Source organism: Miniopterus natalensis, chromosome 18 (assembly GCF_054644295.1).
Source record: "Miniopterus natalensis isolate mMinNat1 chromosome 18, mMinNat1.hap1, whole genome shotgun sequence".
NCBI lineage: Eukaryota > Metazoa > Chordata > Mammalia > Chiroptera > Miniopteridae > Miniopterus > Miniopterus natalensis.
The window spans coordinates 8197308-8218601 of NC_142098.1; the positions used below are offsets into that span (position 1 = coordinate 8197308).

Genomic DNA, 21294 nt, shown 5'->3' on the forward strand with positions numbered 1-21294 from the left:
TTTCAATCTACCCTGAAAACCAAATGAGAATTGTCAATGCAGATGCTCTAAGGCAGAGGTTGTCAATCTCTAAAATGTTGGTCTTAGAATGCAAAGTGCAAGAAAGTAGCAAGGTCTTGTTCATCTCTGTATTTTCAGAGGCTGGCACAGAGCTGGACACATGGTGGACATTCACTAAATAGCTGGAATGAATGAATGGTGTTCATGGAGCTTCAGTGTCTGTGGACCCAGAGGTGGTTTATAAAACCTTCTGTGCTTCTGTGTATACACAATATCTTTTAAAGAGAGGGTTCACAACTTTCATAATAACTGATCAACGGTTGAGAACCACTGCATTTTGCTGTGCCATAAACAGCTGACAGACATATGCCTGGGCGGTCATCTAGTTCCTTTGCAAACAGTGCTACAGAACAGGTCAGTCTTAGGAACCAAATTATCAAGAAGTTTCAACACAGGACGCTTGTAAAAAGGGTAACTTTTCTGTGATAGAGATTTGGTAGCTTTAAAGACAATAACAATGATGACGATGATGGTGTTAACATTTATTGAGTGCTTACTAAAACGTGCCAGACACTCTTCTAAAGGGCTCTGCTTATATGAATTAATTAAATATCTCCAAATATCCCTGTCAGGTTGTTACTCAAATGATTCCTACTTTACAAATGAAGAAACGGGGACACAGCTTAGGTAACTTGCCCCATGTCACACATCTAAGAAGTAGCTGTTCAGTCTTTCTTGAAAATTGTTTATTATCACTACTGGGAAGGGGGAGTGTTACCGGCATCTAGAGGTCACAGGTGATGCTGAACACCCTTCCGTGCACAGGAATCACAGTTACCTGGCCCCACACGTTACTGAGGTTGAGCAACCCTGTGCAATGCTGCGAGGCCTCTCCACCGCCACCTCCAGCCGTCCCCCCTTGCTCATTGTGCTCCCCTCACTGCTGTCCCCGAGGCTCCTCCACCCCAGGGCTCCCCGTCCTTGCTCAAGGCCTTTGCTGGCTCCTCACTCTCTGGGGCTCAGCTCCAAAGTCACTTCCCTGACCATCCTGTGAAGGGGGTTCTTCCTCGCAACCTCATCGCTGTTTATTTCTGTTATAGCCGTCATCTCTCATCTGAAATGATTTTATTCGTTTTCCTCGCTCGTCTACACTAACGGGGGTAGGAGCGAGTGTCCTGAGACGGGCATCTGTCCTGGTCGCAGCTGGTCCAGTACGGAGCCTGGCACACGGCGGGCACCAGCATTAACACTTAGAGAGTGAATGAATAAATGAATACCTGGCCCCGAGACTAAAATGGTAAACCAAGTCCCGGCCTTTATGCAGCTCAGAGGCTCTGGGGGAAATAAGACGATGAACAGACCGTTATGAATAATTAAACAACAGGCCACTCGGGAGGCTGCAGGGTGTGCTAACCAACTCCGAGCCCCGGGCAAACAAGCCGGCTGGGTTCACGCAGCCTGCTTGAGGAAGGGCTTGGATACGCGCTGCAATTTCTATCCGCTGTCACCAGCGAGGGGTTAGGTCTGGGATATAAATTTTCAAACCGGGGCTGGGCGTGGGGGTCATGGGCGGGCTGTGGTTCAGGCCTGACGACGTGGGGTGTCTCGTGCCGGGCTACTTCTCACGCGAGCGGAACCCCGGGGCCTTCTCCAGGCCGTAGAGCAAGGCCCCGGGACCCGGCGGGCGCTGCAGGCAGGGGGCCGACCACCTCCAACGCCCTCTCCTCCCCTGGAGTACTCACCGCCACTCTCTCCCCGCGGTTTAGCTAACCGTTGCTATAGCGCCGACGGCGTGTCGCGCCGCCGGCCGAGAGCAGCATGGGAAAACATGGCCGGCCCCGTTGCCTCCTGGGAAATGTAGTTTTCCTGGGTCCCTAACCCGCTTGCTGGCCGCGTCGCGGTCTACGCGTGCCCAGCTGTCCGACCTGGGAAAAGTCTAGTGCTCTAAACCCCGAGGGGCGCTCGGGTGCCCGCTGTGCATCCTGGGAGTGGTAGTTCTCGCGGCTCGGGGCTAGAACGGCGGTGGACCGGGGCAGGATGCCGAGAGAACTACACGCCGGAGGCGGGGACCCGAGCGAGGGAATCTACAATTCTGGCGGTGGCGAAGAAGGTTGTGGCGGCAGCATGAAGCGGACCCCGAGTGCTGAGGAGCGAGAGCGCGAAGCTAAGGTAGGTGGGGCCCTCCCGCGCGTGGGGCCGCTCGTGCGCGTGTAGCTGTGGGCAGGGAACCGGAGGACTCGGCTGGACGGCGAGCGGAGCGCGGTCTGAAGCCCAGGCGAGGAAAGGGCCTTGTCAGCCCCGCAGCTGGAGACGCTGGGGGCTGTCGGTTCGTGCGGCCCGGGAGGCAGGCCCCGTCCCGTCGGTCGGCTCGCGATGGAAGGCATCCACTTACCTGTGCTGCACCGCATTCCCTGGGCGGACCCGTAGCTCACCTGGGGCCTCAGTTTCCCGGGCTCTCAGACGACTGCGACCACCCCAGCTGTGCGTTCTCTTCGGTAATGATTTCTGAGGAGCGAGGTCAGGTGTGTTTATTTGCAACAGTTGTCTCAGTGGCCCGCTTCTTCAGCACAGTAGGTATGAGAATTTAACGACAATCCTGTTACCTACTTTTGGGCTTCGGCCTCTCGTAGTTGCCATTCCATGGGTTGAAAATAATAATAGCAACAGCAATGTTATTTTATTATTATTTTTAAACATATCTTTATTGATTTCAGAGAGAGGAAAGGAGGGGGAGAGAGAGAGAAACATCAATGATGAGAGAGTCATTGATCGGCTGCCTGGCCCGCAACCCGGGCATATGCCCTGACAGGGAATCGAACCCCGATCTCCTGGATCCTAGGTTGATGCTCAACCGCTGAGCACCCCTGGCCAGGCAACAGCAATTTAAAAATTAACGTTTACTACATATCAGGCTTGCATTAAGTTCGTAATATTTATATTAGCCCCTATTCTTACCGCAGCAGATTGCAAGATAGATATTTATGCAGATGGAGGGAGTATCAACAGTCCTGTTTTACAGCTGAAGACTTGAGTTCCAGAAGGATTGAGTGTTTTCCTTTCTCTCAGTCCCAAAATCAAGTCCTATTTATTTGTCTAAGAATGTTGGTAATCCGCCCACTTTTTTTTCCGTCTCCACCTTGGCCCAAGCTACCACCCTCTCTAACGGATTGTTACAATAGCCTCCTCACTGGTCTACACTCACTCTATACCCCAACTCTCCTTAGACCCCTTACCCCCCTCCTCCCACACAACCAGTCTCTTCTCTACAGTGTGGAGTATGATCTTTTAAAACTGCAAATCTAATCATGTTCATTTCCTCCCTCCCTCCTCTGCCAACCACCTGTTTAAAAATCTTTCATGACTTTCTGTTGCTCTTAGGATAAAGACAGAACTTCACATGGCTTCCATGGTCTGGACCCTACTTGTTTCTACAGCCTCATTGGACATGACACTCTCCTTGCTCTCTGCCCATCAGCCACTTTGGCCTTCTTAAAAGTCTGTCTTTCTGTTACTGAACTCAAGGGATTCTCCCCTGGGGTGTTCAAAAACAAGAAGTAGCCAAGCCGGTGTGGTTCAGTGGTTGAGCATTCAGCCCATGAACCTGAAGGTCACTGTTCGATTCCTGGTCAGGGCACATGCCTGGGTTGCAGGCTCGATCCACAGTAGGGGGCCTGCAGGAGGCAGCCGATCAATGCTTCTCTCTCATCATTGATGTTTCTATCTCTCCCTCTCCTTCTCCCTCCCTCTCTCTGAAATCAATATAAAAAAACCCAAAACATTAAATAAAGAACGAGAAGTAGTTGTCATTGGGTACTTTTATTTACTTGCAGCATGCAAAGAAAACAGGATTCACATCCAAAGCTCTGTCTCCTGGAAGGGAGGCTTAGCCATTGCTTGTATGCAGATTTGGAAAATTACATGTTGACTTCTTCTTCGCATCAGGTCAGGTTGGGTTCTTGTCAGACTCATCAGTTACAGCTGCATCTGCAAAATACTGTGCTCTGTTTTAACATTTAGCAAGAATATCTTTTAGTAAGAACCACCCTGACCTTGAGATGCTTGTCCTACCTGAGAATTCCCCCTGGGATTTTTGTACTCCTTATTCTTGAGGGACTGGGGATGAGTTGTCATACTTCTGTAACTGCTTCCCGCTGAACGTGGGCGGAGGAGCTCTTTCCGTTAGAAGAGTGAAATTTCCTGGCTGCTTGACTATTGAATCTGTAGGTTCTGAACAGGAGTACATAAAGAGACAGAATGTAGAAAAAACTATTAGGAGTAAGAGCAGACTTACTGGACATCACTTACCTTGTAGCAAGTTGAGGTCAGACGGGGGTTCACAGGAGTACTGTGTATCTGGTTTCTTGTCCCCACAGGGTAAAAATAGCAGGTTTCACTCAAGAGTGATGTATCCGGGAAGCTTTGTTTTGTAGTTTAAGAGAAGAATGACTTGTTAGTAACACCAAATGAGGACCTGTTCATATTGGGTTCAGTTGATCTTTCGAGGATCCTGAGTTCCAGGTTTTTAAATATACCCAGTTCCCTGGGTTATGTAGGTGCAGCTTAGTATCTGTTGGTGTAGGCAAAATCAGATTAGCATTTTTATTCAAGTTTTCAGTTACCTTTCCTAATTGGCTCACAGATACTAGGAGTAAGGGTTCCTAGGAACAGGAGAAACCAAGTTATGTTGTGGAGGGTCACTTTTACTGAGTTCCTCCTGCCAACCCCCAAATTGTCTCCACTATCAAAACCACTCCAGCAATTATAAGTCCTGTTCCTCTTTTTAACATTACGTGTAAGACACTTCTTCTGGTATGACAGCTCTGGCTCCATTTTCTCTCTTTTGATCAAGATCTTTCCTTGAAAACATTCCTGATCAATTATCAGAAACCAACCCTGATCAGTTATTAAAAACATCATTGGTCCTCTACTATCAGGTGGCTCATTTTGGATTTTTCATGGCATTGTCAGTCCCTAAGGCCAGGAGGGCCCATTCTCACCCTCTTGTGTCCCATGTAGGACAGAAAGTAGTTTGTTCTTTCCTTAGGAGCCTTAGGCCACATTTGAGCAACAAGAACACCAGAACACATGAAGGCTTTGTGGTCGTGTTTCTTTAAGGACAGGGCCTGGATTATATTTAGTTCTAACTATTTTATCAGAGGTGTTTTATCCAAGTACAAGAGGTATTAACAACAGAGCAAATCCCACCTTGCTTAGCTAGAATGTTTTCAAGAGCAATTCTCTTGTCTAGCACTGCTGTGGCGGTCATTGTAATACCTGTCCAAGGAAAGGCATTCTTAAACATCTGTAGTTTCTTATATGAAAATTTTATAGGCTCTAGTAGTGATCATTTTAAAACACTGAGCAGCATTTATCAGAGGGGTGTCTTTGTAACATCGAGCTATGCAAAATAAACAAAGATTTCTAATAGCAAAAATTTTTATAATGACAAAATTAAGTTTAGTTTGAAGAATGGATCCGAATCAAGAGGCAATACCTGAGGGCAGTCAGCTGAAGATATTAAGTAACCATGAGGTGTTAGTGGGTACTGTGTTTAATCATTTGGCTTGTGCTAAATCTGGTACCTTTGTTGGCACTGACATCACCAGGCAGTAAACATCCAGGAATTAATACCTTTAAATTTAGTCACGCATGGATTAGTTAAGAGTACCTGAAGTTTTACATTTTAGAGTTTTCTCCATGAATATCTCTGAAGATGAAACATCTTTGTACAAACATTTTTGTAAAAGCATCAGTGTAAAACAATAATTGTCTGTAAATGGCAAGACTTAAAAATGGCCATGGTTAGAGTCCATATACATACATCTTAGGATCTCTCCTCTGTGAACCTTCTGCAGTGTATGTACACCTTTTGCAATACGCACGGCCCTTCCGTAGCTTACATATGTCTTTCTACTTTTGCCCTATCTTTTCTCTCCTCATTATGAAACAATCACTTTATTCTGGGACAAAATTATTTTCCTTTTTCTTTCTTTGCCAGTAAGACCCATGTCCTTTATACTATTCCTTATCTAAAGACATTCTCCTTTCCTTCAGCAAGAGTGTATCTCTATTTCCTATACCCTCTTCTACCAAAAGCATATAACCTATTATTCTAAATATAATCAAAGGTTTACCATCACTTATTTGATAGTGTTTCCTGTAATTTAACTTACCAGATAGGCCTAAGTATTTTAATTCCCCCCTTTTATCAAGAGAGAAAACAAATCTTTGAGGTGTTTCAGAGATCCTTCTGAAAAACTCCTAAGTTCTTAAAAATATCAAAGGTCAAGAAAATGGCTCTCCTTAAATTTTGAATCTTGGGAAGTTTGTCAAACATATCAAAAGTATTGAAACATTTTCCAAATAAAATCATAGATAACAATACTTTAAAACTTATTCACTTAATCAAGGTGATAAAGATTTTGCCGGCAAATACGGGATGTCAAAGTGTTGTTAAAAGAAAATTGTAGTTTTTCCAATATGAAGAAGATGCAGTGTACTTAAGCAGTTAAAGACCTGATGATGAGGGGTTTACCTTTTCTTCTTTTGTAATTCCTCCTTCAGCCCGGCTGGGCGTGGCTCAGCAGTTGAGCATTGACCTAGGGTCCAGGAGATAGGGTTCGATTCCCGGTCAGGGCACATGCCTGGGTTGCGGGTTCGATCCCCAGTTGGGGGCGTGCAGGAGGCAGCCGATCAATGACTCTCTCTCATCATTGCTGTTTCTATCTCTCTCCCTCTCCCTTCTTCTCTCTGAAATCAATAAAGATATATTAAAAAAAAAATTCCTCATTCAAAGCATCCAGTAATATAGGAGATAACATTAAGTTTTGACTTTGCGTATGGTACACTTTTGACATTAAAGCTAATTAAAGACCCCTAATAATATATCAATTTAATTTTAGCCAGCTTAATACATGAAAAGCAAATTATTTTTTTAATTCTGAATTTTTAACCCTTAGAAAACTTAATTTTAGTGATAACCAAAAGCCAGATTTGTGTAACCCTTAGAAACCTTAATTTCAGTGACAATCAGAACTCAAATTTGTGAATAACTTTATAACCTCTAGAAATAGAGGCTCTTTGGCGAATGTTTCATAATTCTTAGAAACATATATTTCCTTAATATAGCTACAAACCTCTTTAGTTACATCTGTATTAAAAAGCCAAAAGTAGGTAACAGAGGTAGTCATGAACTTACTTTTGCAAACCCCAATAAAACTCCAAAAACTTAAATTAGTTTTCACATTAAATGATTTCCTAGCCCATATAATTCTGAAAAGTATGTTATATTTCTTAATTTATCTAAGTGCTTAATTAAGTAAAATAAACAGTTCTTGTTATAAAAACCAGTTTTAATAATTTCCTCTGGAGGTAGACAAACATACACACATAGGCAGACAGAACCAGAGACCTGAAAGCTTCATTTTAAAATTCCTTTAGCCGTGAGGCAGGTACGGAAAACCCCTCATTAATTTCTATTTGTTAATCACATCTAGTGGCTGGCTCTAAATCAAGGCAAAACAAACTTCCAGTGTAACCAAAGTTACCAAGAGAACCTCTCAAAGCCTTTTTCCCTAAGACAACCAAAAGGGAAGTCCCCAAACCAAATGAACCCCACAAGGACTCAGACACCAGGGAAGTCTGCCTGGGGTCTTGATCAGATTCTGGAGAATGTACCTCAAGGGGCTGCATTCAGGGATCACGGTTGAGTTTCCCATAATGGGCACATTTCCATTGGTCCTCACCTCCAATATGTGCCTGATACAGAGTAGGCAACACATGGCATATGTAAAGGCCAGGGGGCAAGATAAGGCACAGGAGGTGTGAGACAGGGCAAGGGTCTCAAGGTCTGGGCCTTGAGACAAGGCAAATAATTTCCTAAGACAAGGCAAATGCAGATGTCCACACACACACGCACACACGCACACACACACGCACACGCACAAAATCCTACTCCCCACAGAAACTAAAGGGTGGTGGACACTGATTCCATAATCTCTAGCCTCTGAAAACACTGTCAGTGGTCCAGGGTTCCCTGACAACAGACAACCAGAGCAGAGGTGGTCACTTGAGGATGTCTTGGGTTGGCCTGCTGGCATTCTCAGCCCTCCAGAGTTAGACCTAGGTCAGGCCCTGAATCTGGTGTCCCAGAGACAAGTTGCTGCCCAAACAACCTGGAACCAAGTGTGCACCTGAACTGAAACTATCCTCCGGAGAACCCTATACCCCAGCGGGAGTAGCACACGAATTAAAGTGACCATGGGGGCTGGCCTGCCCGCCTTTCTTCCTAAGTGCTGAATGAAACAGGCTCGGGGCCACTCCGCCTCTCTGTCCAGGCCGGCCAGGCGGCCCTTTCAGTGGTCAGCCCCGAGTGGGAGTCTCTATAGAGCAGATCCTCTGTCCAGTGGCCCAGACCTTGACACCCTTGCCCTGTCTCACACCTCCTGTGCTTTATCTTGCCCCCTGGCCTTTACATATGCTATGTGTTGCCTACTCTGTATTAGGCACATATTGGAGGTGAGGACCAATGGTAAATAAAGCAGACGCAGTTCTTGCTGTCAGAATTTAGAGTCCCACAAGTGAGCCTGTCTAAGGAGAATACCTATATGGATTTAAAATATAAAATCTGGTTTATAATGACCTGAGTTATATCAAGGTTTCCCCAGGGACCTGGAGTTTCCAGGCTTGACCGTAATAAGATGGGTTCACAGTGGGAGGATCCTTCGGGACTGGTCTTCATCAGTGCAGAGAAACAGATGGCACCCAGTGGCATCATGCAGGTGCCTTTCTCACCGTTTGGGTTTACATTTAAAGTTACTCATTTATTCTGTGAAGAATTAATTTGCACCTGTCAGACACTGGGAATATAATTTCACTATTATCACCATCCTCTCTTTGCTGTCATCACTTACCTGACCCCAGTAGGTATTTAGCCTGTATTTGGATCATTCCGCAAGCTTCTGTGGAGTGTCTAATCGGGCAGACCTACCCAATCAGGGTGCCACTGGCTCCTCCCGTGTGTCTCCAGTGGTACTAGGTAAGTACCACCCTTGGGAGATTTGAGAAAATAGTCACTCAAACATTGTGTTTTGTGGTTCAGATGAGGAACTTGTGTCAAGGAGTGTACTTAGTACTGGGGACACATGGTAATATGGCAGATTTGGTCCCATGGAACTGGCTGCCTTCTATGGAAGGTCAGTAATGAAGCGAGTGCCAACAGTAGACAGGTGACTTTTACCATGGGAACAGGGCATGGCAGCAAAGGGGGTCGAATGTGGTGTGGAGGCCATGGAGTCCCTTCTCGGGAAGACCTGTGTAGTCTGTTCTACCGGGCATGGAGTCCCTTCCTGGGGAAGAACCTGTGTAGTCTGTTCTAGGGGGCGTGGAGTCCCTTGGGAAGACCTGTGTAGTCTGTTCTAGGGGGCGTGGAGTCCCTTGGGAAGACCTGTGTAGTCTGTTCTACGGGGCATGGAGTCCCTTCCTGGGGAAGAACCTGTGTAGTCTGTTCTAGGGGGTGTGGAGTCCCTTCTTGGGAAGACCTGTGTAGTCTGTTCTAGGGGGCATGGAGTCTCTTCTCAGAAGACCTGTGTAGTCTGTTCTAGGGGGCGTGAAGTCCCTTCTTGGGAAGACCTGTGTAGTCTGTTCTACGGGGCATGGAGTCCCTTCCTGGGGAAGAACCTGTGTAGTCTGTTCTAGGGGGCATGGAGTCCCTTCCTGGGGAAGAACCTGTGTAGTCTGTTCTAGGGGGCATGGAGTTCCTTCTAGAATCTGTTGAAAGGTATATCCTTATGAGAGGCCTGGAACTCATCTAGAGGTTGTTAAAAAATACGAGAGTGTTGGATTCCAAGTTAGCTTCCTATTTATGCTGGCTTGGGTAAGATCATCTTTTAAAAAATTATTGAAAATAGAAATAGTTTAAATTTATCTAAAAGGTTATACACTTAATAGGAACATAATAATTTTAAGTAATGTGTATTTTTGTCAGGGAAGGAATACATCCAGAATAGACAAATTTGCTGTTTCAAATAAAAATCATTAATAAAGTCTTCTGTTTTTTGTGACAATTGTCTTAATATCATTTAACAAGATACATATTTAAGTTAGGTTTAATGAGTTTAAATAGTAACTAAGTAAAAGGAAGTTTGCTATTTATGTATGTACCCACTGGGTCTTTTTACTTCAATTTTTTAATTTAATTTTTTTGCAGTTTGGCATTTTAGTGAGGTCCTGAGAAGGTTCTTTTGGTCCCTACCTTCACCCTGGATTGTCCTGGATTATTTCACCAATCTAACTGATGGTAATTTAGGAAACTAAATCTAGGGCATTTTTGGTGGTGGGCCAATGATCAGGGGACTTAAGAAAATTAAAACTTAAAACTTTGCCTGACAGAGTCTACTCTGTGCCCCCTGCCCCCCATTTATCTTTGTCTTTTTTTTGTTCTCTCTTCCAGTGTATGGGGCGGGCTTTAATCACCATTTAGTACTTTTGCTTGCCTTCTCTAGATAGAAGGGTTAATTTGTTCACAGTTTCCAAATCAGTTTAAATACCTTCATTGAACATTAATTAACTAAACTAACGAGTTCTTGTTACTTTCTGTTGTTTCCAGATCTGTTTCTTAGCAGTCTTACTGTTGGTTTTGAAAATGAAATTTGGCATTTGGAAAACATCTTAGACACTTCTTTGACACGTTTAACACTTCGGCACTCGAAACAAACTTTGGCTTCGTTGAGGTCAGCAGTGGTGTCCCTTTAATCCTTCCATCTCTCCACTTTACCTGGCTGAGTGTCTTACACTGAAGAGACATTTATCTGTTGAAGAAAGATGGAAGGGCTGGGAGCCTCCAGCGTCTGATACACGTTACCCGTTAACTTTTAATCGCATCACACTGGCTCCCTGGCTGCTGATTGTATTTATTGTGGCTGAGTTTAGCTTCAAGACTGTATGCTTCCAGAAAGTAGAGACCATGTCTTTTTGGTTTTGTAATTCACCGTTCTATTCTTAACACTTAACATTGTGCCAGGCGCAGAGTAAATATGCCACAAATATTCATCAAGGTAATGAATTAACTTCCAGTTATTTGATACAAGGTTTTCTACTAGTGAGAGGTGGAACTGGAACCTGAAAGGAATAATGGAAAATGGTTAAATATGGGTTGTAAATGACTTAACATAGATATAAGTATTAATTTTGAGAAACAAGACTCTTGGGGGGTGGAGGATGGGAAGAGATTAACCAAAGAACCTATATGCATATATGCATAACCCATGGACACAGACAATAGTGTGGTGAAGAAGGCCTGGGGTGGGGTGGGAGCGGGGCAGAGGGGTTCAATGGGGGGAAAAAGGGGACATCTGTAGTACTTTCAACAATAAAGATAAATTTTTTTAAAAAAAAGACTCCTCAACACATGCGTTAGCAACTGTTAACAATTGTTTTCTACTGTTCTCTCTTAAATTTAAACTGCGACTTTACCCTCCAGGTTTAGTGTACTTTGTTGTTGTTAGTTTGTTGTAGTAGATTTCTTGATCAATTTATATTTAAAGTGTGATTTTGTAACTTCTAGAAGAGAAGAACTTAACAGTTGACATGGTACTTTTGGAACCTTAAAAGGAGGCACTGTTTAGAGAATTTAGAGTTCTGTGAAAGCCATCCACTTAAACTTTCTGTTACATAAACTGATTTTGTATTATTTTACAAATTTTTTTCACCAGTTGATATTCCAGTGTAAGCTGGGAGGAATCTTGGGGACAGTGGGTTGGGTCAGGACCCATTGAGGAGACTAAGATTTGCGTTGGTAGGAACTTGTGTGCAACCATTTTCCTTGGCACAATGTTTCTGTGCACGTTTGAAAGCTGAACCTTGCATCGGTGCTCTAGGCTTGCGTTTTTGTTTATGCTACATGCATCTGTCCTGTTGCCATGCCCATCATTGCAGTTTTGGAAATGACCTGCCTGCTAAGTGACCATGCCTTCTTTTATGTCAAAGAACTGCCATATGGATAAGTGGCAGTTGAGACCTTTACAGTGGGTAGAAACCAGATAGAAAACTCAGTTTGAAGGACCAAATTAGGTTGCATCTGGTCTGAGAAGGAGATTCCTCGCCAGTGCATGAGTGTTTTCTTAAGAGGTTGTGATCAGAAAATTCAGAGTTCTGATTTCTGCATTAACCCTAAGTCTGCCCTTTGACACCTTCATTTAGTGAGGGGATCATTCAAGCCTGATCCTCAAGGGCCAGCGTTTCTCCAATAATAGTACGAAGTGGGCTGATGTGGCACCCTTAACTCACTCCGCCGAATTGGGCATGATTAAAGTCTCAAGGCTGTTCTCATATGGATTTTCTATTTCTATGTACAGCGTCCATTGTCTCACTGTTTTCCAGTTGGCCATATTTTGAAAACAGAGATGGAAAATGTTGCTGATGAATTTATTTTTTTCTTCCGTCAGCGTGAACGTTCTGCATTTTTTTGCTTGAGAACAGCACCGGGCTGACAAATGCCAACATTACTGCTTATGTGGACTCGAGCCTGTTGTCATGTCAATCTTGTTATTTAGGTAAATAGTGTGCCGTTTTTCGCCGAATCAGCAGCCAGTATGCTGCGAGCTATTTTTGTTTTAGTCACAGTATTGGCTGATGACACTATTAATGAGACAATAATTGGGAAATCGTAGTCATTGTTCTCATAAAACACGATCCTCGGATTGGAACCAGCCAGGCAGAGTTGCCTATGCAAACTGAGAGGCAGGGACGGTGGGCGAGTGGCCCGTGAGCCCAGCTTTTACATTCATCAGACCCCTGCTGCTTAAGTTGCCCCAGCTGTTAATGCGGGAACCATTACGGTAATGGACTCAGCAAATGAAGGTGAGGGAGACACGCGCACTTTATTACCAGAGGGGCAATTTTCCCTTCATCCGTAATAGCAGCCGTGCCTCATATTGATCAGACCATCAAGATACTAATCCTCTGTAAAATTACTTGTTATAACTGAAAATGTGTTCATCCAAATCAGTCTGTGTCCTGTCTACTGACTATTGAATACAGACGATTAGATGGTTTATTTTTCATGATTTAGAGCCTCTGCCCTGAAAACGGGTGGCGTTCCCCTCGCAACACTGAGTGCTTAATCTTAGCTATAGCCCAGGGTTGTCTTTTTGTTTTAAGCGGAACATCACCCACTTAATTAAGGAGTGAGTGTCTGTCTTGCTGTCTGAGTTATGCTGGTGTTTTAATGTGCCTCTGGATTTATTAAGCATCTTGTTTTACATTCACTCTGTGGTTCGTGCTGTAAATAAAAATAGGCCCTTCTTGCCCATATTAGAAATTTGCAGGTAGCAAATGTCAATACATCCCAGAGATGTAAGGCTCTTTGATTTATATTTCAGACACCAGGTTGTGCTTTGTCGATTGAACCCATAGGCGGGATGCATCCTGGTGTCTTCCGTGCAGCAGATGGGTTTTTGCATCACTGTCTGAGAAAGTTTATGGTTATTTCTGCATCCTTGGTTCAGTAGATTGCTTTTTAGACAATGAAGCATATCTCCTCTCCCTGCTCCTTGTGTTTTGTGAGAAACGACTACAGCTACATATTATTATAATTATAAGAAGAACTGTTAAAACCTGAGTTCTATCTTCCTTAACACTTAGAATTTTAGGAGTCATTCCTTAAAATTTCCATTTTTCTTCATTATAGTCCCCACATACATTATATGTTTATTTATACACAGACTCAGATGCCCTTTTGGCAATATGTGCGTGTGTGTGTGTGTGTGTATTTTATTCTAATATATTGTCATTGCTTAAAGCATTTCTGTGGCATTCCCCACAGAGTTCATTCAGAAATAATTCGTCCTCTGTTATTGCCTCTGTGCCAGGAATTGTGGTAGGGGCTGGACACTCGAGGGTGAATAAAATACAGTCTTCGCCATTGAGGACCTCAGCTCTGTAGAAAGATAGGCATACCAACAAATAATTACAGGAACGCAGTATGGTGAATGTTAAAATCCACTTGTGAATGTAGTTCCTGGGAGCGGATGCCACGTACGGGCACAGTAGTGAAATCAGGTCCTCCATTTTTCTTGCCGTTTTACCAGAAGCAGAATTGTAGCGTTTAATTACACTTTCAGACTTGTGTGTGAATGATTCCTAGCTGTTTGAAAGAGATCTCAGTTTTTCCTCATGGGAGGCTTGTTTACTGCTCCCCTGGAGACAAAGGAAGGATTTCTAAAAATGTTTTGATCAGTGACCACATCTTTGGGTATGTGTAGAGTTTCCGATGGAGACTACTTTGAAGGAAGGGGATATCGCTTATTTGATTGTTGATGTTCTGGCATTTATAGTATAATCAGTCTTGTTGTTTTAGAGTACAGTTTATCAGGAGAGACAGTAGCCTGCCCTGGTTAAGGGCTTGGATTTTGGGGCCAGGCTGCCTTTCTGCCCCACACTCCCGCTCACCTACTTACTGGCTGAGAGATCTTGGGCAAGTCACCTAACGTCTTTGAGCCTCAACCTTCATCTGTAAAATGGGGATAATAATAGCTGTGAGAATTAAGAGATTTAATATACATACAGCATTTAGAATAGTGATGTACATATATCAGTATTCTAGTATTAAGTATACTAGAATTCTAGCTTTAAGAATTATTCTAGTATTAAGAATATTATTATTCTAGTATTAAGTATAATGATAGTTATTGGCATATATAAGTGCTCTGTAGCCATTAGCTATTGTTATCATTGATGTTACTATAGGTAATGAAATTATTTTCACATGTGACTTATGAAAGGCAGCTTTGTAAATGTATGACCACAATGTGTATGGCATATAAGATAGTGAAGAATTTCTTACTTAAGATATTTTTTCTGATTACATAATAATTTGTTATTTTAGGAAAATTTAAAAATTCAGGAAAATACCAAGCAGGAAGAAAAGAGGTCTGCTATAATCCTCCAGGGGTAACCACTGTGCTACTTAGTATACATACTGGTGTATTTCTTAGACTATTATTATTATGCCTATTATGTGTGCAATATATGCAGCATGATCCCAACTTCATCTAAAATATATTTGATACATATTTATATAAGATATATTTTAAACAATTGGAATCATAATGTGCATATTTTGTGCTTTGCTCTTTATTGTGAATATTTTTTCATGTCATTACAATTATATAGTGTTTCACCATATAGATTTTTTTGCTGCTATTATAAATTATCCTTCACTGACAATTCTTGCACCTAAATCTCTGTGCAAATCTCTGGTATTTTCCATAGGGTCGATTAAAAGAAGGCGGATTGTTGGGTTATCATTCATAAATATTTTTGTTTCGCATTGTCAAATGCCACCCACAGAGGTGATGCCGGTTTCCACTCCATTCTGGGAGTCATCATAAAAATATCTGCCAACATGGGCAAGGTGAAATAGGAGCTCGTTGTTGAATGAATTTGCAATTTCTTAATTATTAGATATAGGGTTGAATTCCTTCCCACCGTATTTATTGGCCAAATACAGTTCTACTGTGATCGATTTGTTTATATAACCTTTGTTTGTTTTGCTAACATTTGTTTATCTTCTCTTGTTGATTTGTAAGAACACTTCATAGATTAGGAATATTATTTGTTAATCATTCGATGGGAATTTTTTTTTTTTTTAAAATATATCTTTATTGATTTCAGAGAGAGGAAGGGAGAGGAGAGAGGGAGATAGAAACATCAATGATGAGAGAGTCATTGATCGAGCCCACAACCGGGCATGTGCCCTGACCGGGAATCGAACCCTGATCGCCTGGATCCTAGGTCGACGCTCAACCACTGAGCCACGCCCGACTGGGCTCGATGGGAATATTTTTCCTAGTTTGTTTCCTGCTTGCCTTTCACTTGCATATTTTTGTTATTGAAAAGCTTTCCATTATGTCTATATAGGGAAAATTTTCCACCAGCATATCCTATTGGTGGTCACCCATATGTCCCTCTAGATATTTTATTATGTTTCAGTTTTTTTCATGTAATTCTTGCAATGCATCTAGAATTTAGTTGGTGTATGGTATAGTTATCCATCTTTTTCTTCCCAGTTGCTTAACCAGGTATCCCCTCTGCATTTCCTGGCTAATTTGAATGCCAAAATACTCACATCTTTTATTCTGCTTCTTTTGTTTTGTCTGTTATCCTTGACATAGTACTCTGATTATTAGAGCTTTATGATGCTTCAGTATCTGGCAGTGCAACCCCAGGAGTCTTCTTCTTAAGAAGTTCCTTGGTTTTTCTTTTGCACTGAGAAGACAAATTTTTTTTCCAGATAAACTTTTTTAAAAAATCACTTTTTCCTGGTCTTCTGTGTATTCCACCAGCCCTTTGGTATTTTAATTGTTAGTGCACTACATTTATAACTTAATTGGGAAAGAAATGAGGTATTTATGGTAAATAATTTTTCTCATTCAAAAATGTTACCTTCACGTTTATTTAAGTTTTCTTTTATGTCCTTCAGAAAAATCTTAAATTTTATTCAGTTAGTTACTATTTATTGCCTTTTGATTTTATTCTTGGGTATTTTACACATTTACTATCGAAAATGGGATATTGTTAAATTATATATTTTAAGTGCTACATGGGAAAACTTTGTAGTGTATGTTATTGTTGTAATTGGCCACAATATAGAGGGCATCCTTATCATTCTAACACTTTTCGGTTGATTGTCTTGGCTTTTCTAGGTGTATGTTAGGTAGATAATTTAATCATTTGCAGATATAATACGGTCTTTCCTCTTTCAGTAATTATATTGTCCTTCCCCTTCCCCTTATTACATTGTCTAGAATCTCTAGTGGTGATAGCAGATATTCATGTCTTTAATAGCTATGCTTTGGGATTCTAGTATTGTGATAGTTGTTGACAATAGTCTTTTATTCTTAGTTTGCTTTTCTTTCTAGGGACTGAGGATGAATTTTTATTGAATATTTTTGACATGTATTTAGATGGTTATGCCTTTACTTCTATTGATAGAATATAATCTATTAATATAGTTTCTAATATTGATTCCTTGGGATAAATCCTACTGGGTCACAATATATTGGCCTTTTAACATAGTACTGAATTCACCCTTTTTGCATTCAGTTAGGAAAGTGAGACGGATCATAGCAGTGATTGTCGAAGAAGCTGGAGGGTGGTACCCCAGGGGGTATATCAGAATCTTTAGTGAGTTACATTTAACATATATGCGATGGTCACAGTCCAAACTACAGTCAGTAACTTAATAAAGCTCTCTTGGCTGCTGAGGATAAGCTAACAGTAGAGGGAGGTAAAAATGGGTAAAAATATTGAGAAACGTTCCTGTTTGTGCCCTTCTGTCAGGTTTTGATGTCCTAGTTGAGCCTGTGTCATAAAGTGAGTCACACCATTTTCCTCCTTCTCTACTCGAGAGCCATTTACAGAGCATCAGGATTTGTCCCTTGGAAGTCTGAGTTAAATTCCTTGTAAAACTCTTCATGTGATGTTGGGGAAGATAATTTTTGGATAAGTTTTCTCATATCTTTTCTAGTTATTTTATTTAGTTTTTCTTCTTGAATAAATTTGGCCATTAAGTTTTCTCACAAATTGAGGTTTCAGATTTATTGGCACAGCATTGAACATAATGTTCTCTGGTTTACTAAGAGAGTTTTATAATTTAAAAAATTTCATACTCTTCATATTTCCTTTTTAATGGTAGCTTTCTGTATTCATGTATTCTACTCAAAAGCTGGTTATATTTGCCTGTGTGGTCTCTCTCTTCATTTTAAAAAAAACTAGCTGTTAAATTTGTTTATGCTAATTTATTAATTTCTACATTTGTCTCTCTTGTTTTCTTTTGCTTTGCTTAAACTTATTTAGTTTTTTTTTTTTTTCCCCACTAAATTACTGTGATGGATGCTTAATTCATTTATTTTTATTTTTAAATATGGAAAATCTTAGCTTGCAAAATCTTAGAAATAATTTTTCTTCTGTTTCCCTGTAGCAACTTGTGCACATGTTTGTGGGACTTACCACTCAGCATTGTAATGCTTTTCGGTAATATCTTTCTCCCTTTCTTAATTATACAGACTGTTTACCTTTGCACTCCAGTGCTTACTAAGTCTTAAACACAATAGGCACTCAACAGTTTTTCTTGCATGAATACCAACCCCACTGATCCCACCCACACCCACCCACCCATCCTACCCAGGGATTAACCGAGTCCAAAACTTTCATTGTGCTGTGTAGACTTCTACACTCAATATAAAATTATTATTATAGTCGGCATACAGTATTTTATTAGTTTCACAGCACAACAGTGTTTTGACATTTATATATCTTACTGTGTAATCAGCACTCTAAGTCTAGTAACCACCTGTCACTGTGCAACGTTATCACACTGTTATTGACTGTCCACCTTTTCACCGATCCCTCCGCCCTGCTCCCGTTTGGCAACCATCAGCTTGTTCTTTGTTTCTGGGAGTCTGTTTTGTTGTGTATCTTTTGTTTGTTTGTTTCTATGGCTCTTCACTAGAGAGTGTAGCTGATGTAGTGAAGCAGTACTTCACTGTAGTTAGGAGGCTGAACTTCTAGGGTTGTATCTGTCATTACCTTGGTCTTCCCGAATATGAGGCCCTCAGTCTCTGTCTTGTTTCTTCAGCTGTGAAAGGGGCATGACCATCAGCTCCCCTCTCTGCTTTGTCTGAGATGCCAAGAGATAATGAATGTAAAAGAAATTTGAACAATAAACGTTATGTAGATATAAATATGATAAAATATAGAAGACTTTTTTTAGAAAAATCCTTACCCAAGGATATCTTTTCCATTGCTTTTTTCAGAGAGAGTGGGGGGGGGGGGGAGAGAGAAACATCAATGTGAGAGAGACACATCGATTGGTTGCCTCCTGCAGTCACCCCTACCATGGCCGGGAATCGAGCCTGCAACTGAGGTACATGCCCTTGGCCGGAATCGAACCTGGGATCCTTCAGTCCGTGGGCCAGTGCTCTAACCACTGAGTTGAACTGGCTAAGGCTAAAATAAAAGGCTTTTACAATTGTCTTATCTACTACTCCACCAGCCCTATTCCTCAATACAGAAATGATTAAATTCTTTGGAGCAGAAATTATTAAAAAAAATATATGTATATCCTGTGTCCTCTGAAATATCTAGCACAGAACTTTGTTGACAGGTATACGCTACATATTTGTTGACCAAATGATTTCCAAGACTCACTTTTCAAATGCTCATTACTGAGGGATCCTTAAGTATATTGAGGCCTAGGAGCCCTGTACCCAACCATGGAATTTCTAGTTCACTATGAAAAAAAACTTCTCATTTACTTGGGGTGACCTAGACAGCTGCGTCAGCACACAGTTAGTGACATGGACATGGATGTGTGTGGATTGAGGATGTGAACTCTTTGGTTCGAGCCCACTGCCTCTGTGGAAGAAAGCTGGAGACAAACATGCTCTCTTCCCAAACTACAGGCAAAAAGTAGTGTAGTTTTCATACATGAATAACAAATTATAAAACTGATAAAAGTTCTTTTCCATTTTCATAAGTCTCAGAGCAGTCTTTTAAAACAAATTCTTATTTGGAAGAAAAATAAATATATGAATATTCCTTCCCTTTTAGTTATAGTTACAGTACAGTTTCATTGTTTCCCTTGCACTGAGATTTTAAAATTTTTTATTTCTAACTTATTTTGTTTATTGGTATTAAAAGGTGGTATTGTATATATATTACTTAAGATCTCTCATGTTCTCTGGGGAGATGGATATCATATAAGTCAGTCTTAGATTAACAGGTTAGTTTTAATGTTTTTATTGATTTTTAGAGAGAGAGGAAGGGAAAGGGAGAGAGAGAAACACCCGTGTGAGAGAGAAGTATCGATTGGTTGCCTCCCGCAGGCAGCATCCTGACCAGGGATCGAACCTGTAACCCAGGTATATCCCTGACCGGGAATTGAACCAGCGACCTTTTGGTGCACGGGACGATGCTCCAACCATGATTGACTCTTAACATTTCTTGGCAAATGGAAGCACATAGAGACAGAACATGAGATTTTTTTTTTTTTTTTTTTTTTTTACTTTACAGAGCATTTAGTTATCCTCATGCTCTCCATCAGCATGGAAAACATTTTATTTAGAAGCGTTTTGTGTAATTCCATACGGCAGACTAGATCTCAGGCAGCTACACTTGTGGACCGTAGGAAAATCTTTGATTTTGGTGGCCCTTTACCCAGCGCCGAGCGTTTTAGAGTTATATCTGAACCAGTGAAGTGCCCCGATTCATTTTGCCACTTCACCTCCTGCTCTTCCTCCTGCTCTTATTTAAGACAATAAAGTTACTTTAGTGTAACTGCTGCTGTCACCTTTGCCCTCAGCTAATCAAATAGTTTACCTTGAGGGAAGCATTTATCTCCCACTTTCATTATTATTATTTTTGTAGCTGTAAAGATATATATTTTATGTCTGCAGAAGGCTGTAACAGTGAAACGAGGTATTGATCTGCTGTATTTAGCAATTTCTTTCCGCCTCGCCATCAATAGCATGTCAGCATCTGTCTGTACCGTGGTTGACCTCACAAATAGCTCTTTATGCTCCCATTGGAGTCAAATGATATAGTATGCTGAAAACTAAATCAATGAATGATTATAAAGTTTTTAGTATTATTTCATGACCCGGAGGCAACGGGCACTCCTGGCACTGAACACTTCGGTGCACAATGAGTGTGGTAAAATGAGTGTGTCTGGCTTCTGCTCAGCTGAACGGGGGAAAGCAGGGCCACCTGCCTGGGTTAGCTCAGGCTTCCAGACTAATGATCTCTCAGCACTTCTAGCCTTCAGGGAAGCATCTTGCCTTACAGAATCAGACGTAGAGAAAAGCACTCCCTCCAGTGAGCTTTGTCCCAGCCCCGCCACCACGAGCAGTAGCAGTGTGTCTAAAATTATTTAAGCTCTGAGCATGTGGGCTTTTGCTTTCATTTAGAAAGATAAACAAAATTAGGTGCTGCGTCATTGGATCCCTGAGGACCTAACCAAAAGGCGCATAGTAAGAGGAGGGAGAGCCGGCTTGGTCTAGGTCTAACGGGCCCTTGGCCGCTAGGAGCACCTGGAACAAATACCGGATACAGTGGTTGGGGCCGCGTTCTTGAGCCTCACCCCACTTGTGGGAGTTCTGCTCCCTTCTACTGGCCTGTGGAGCGCGGAACTGACAGGAGCTGCTAGTCCACTACTTGTGAAGGCTGCTGAATCCAGCAACAACAGTTTTTTGTAATCTTGCCGAATCTTATATATTTATGAAAGAGCCTTCTAGA

At 41.8% G+C, this 21294-nt stretch overlaps 2 protein-coding genes across 4 annotated transcripts in view; one reads left to right on the plus strand and one right to left on the minus strand.

The window, feature by feature from the left end:
• Positions 1-1816, minus strand: part of RPGRIP1L (RPGRIP1 like) — an 85020-nt gene extending 83204 nt beyond the window's left edge. The window contains exon 1 of the mRNA XM_016221053.2: positions 1743-1816. The gene's annotated coding sequence lies outside the window, so the exon portion shown is untranslated. The remainder of the gene's footprint in view (positions 1-1742) is intronic.
• Positions 1817-2077: 261 nt separating this feature from the next.
• FTO (FTO alpha-ketoglutarate dependent dioxygenase) overlaps positions 2078-21294 on the plus strand; it is a 316814-nt gene continuing 297597 nt past the window's right edge. For all 3 annotated transcript variants that reach the window (XM_016221020.2, XM_087827442.1, XM_087827443.1), the window contains exon 1: positions 2078-2169. In XM_016221020.2, the coding sequence (XP_016076506.2) occupies positions 2125-2169 (45 nt within the window). In that variant the 5' untranslated portion in view covers positions 2078-2124. The remainder of the gene's footprint in view (positions 2170-21294) is intronic.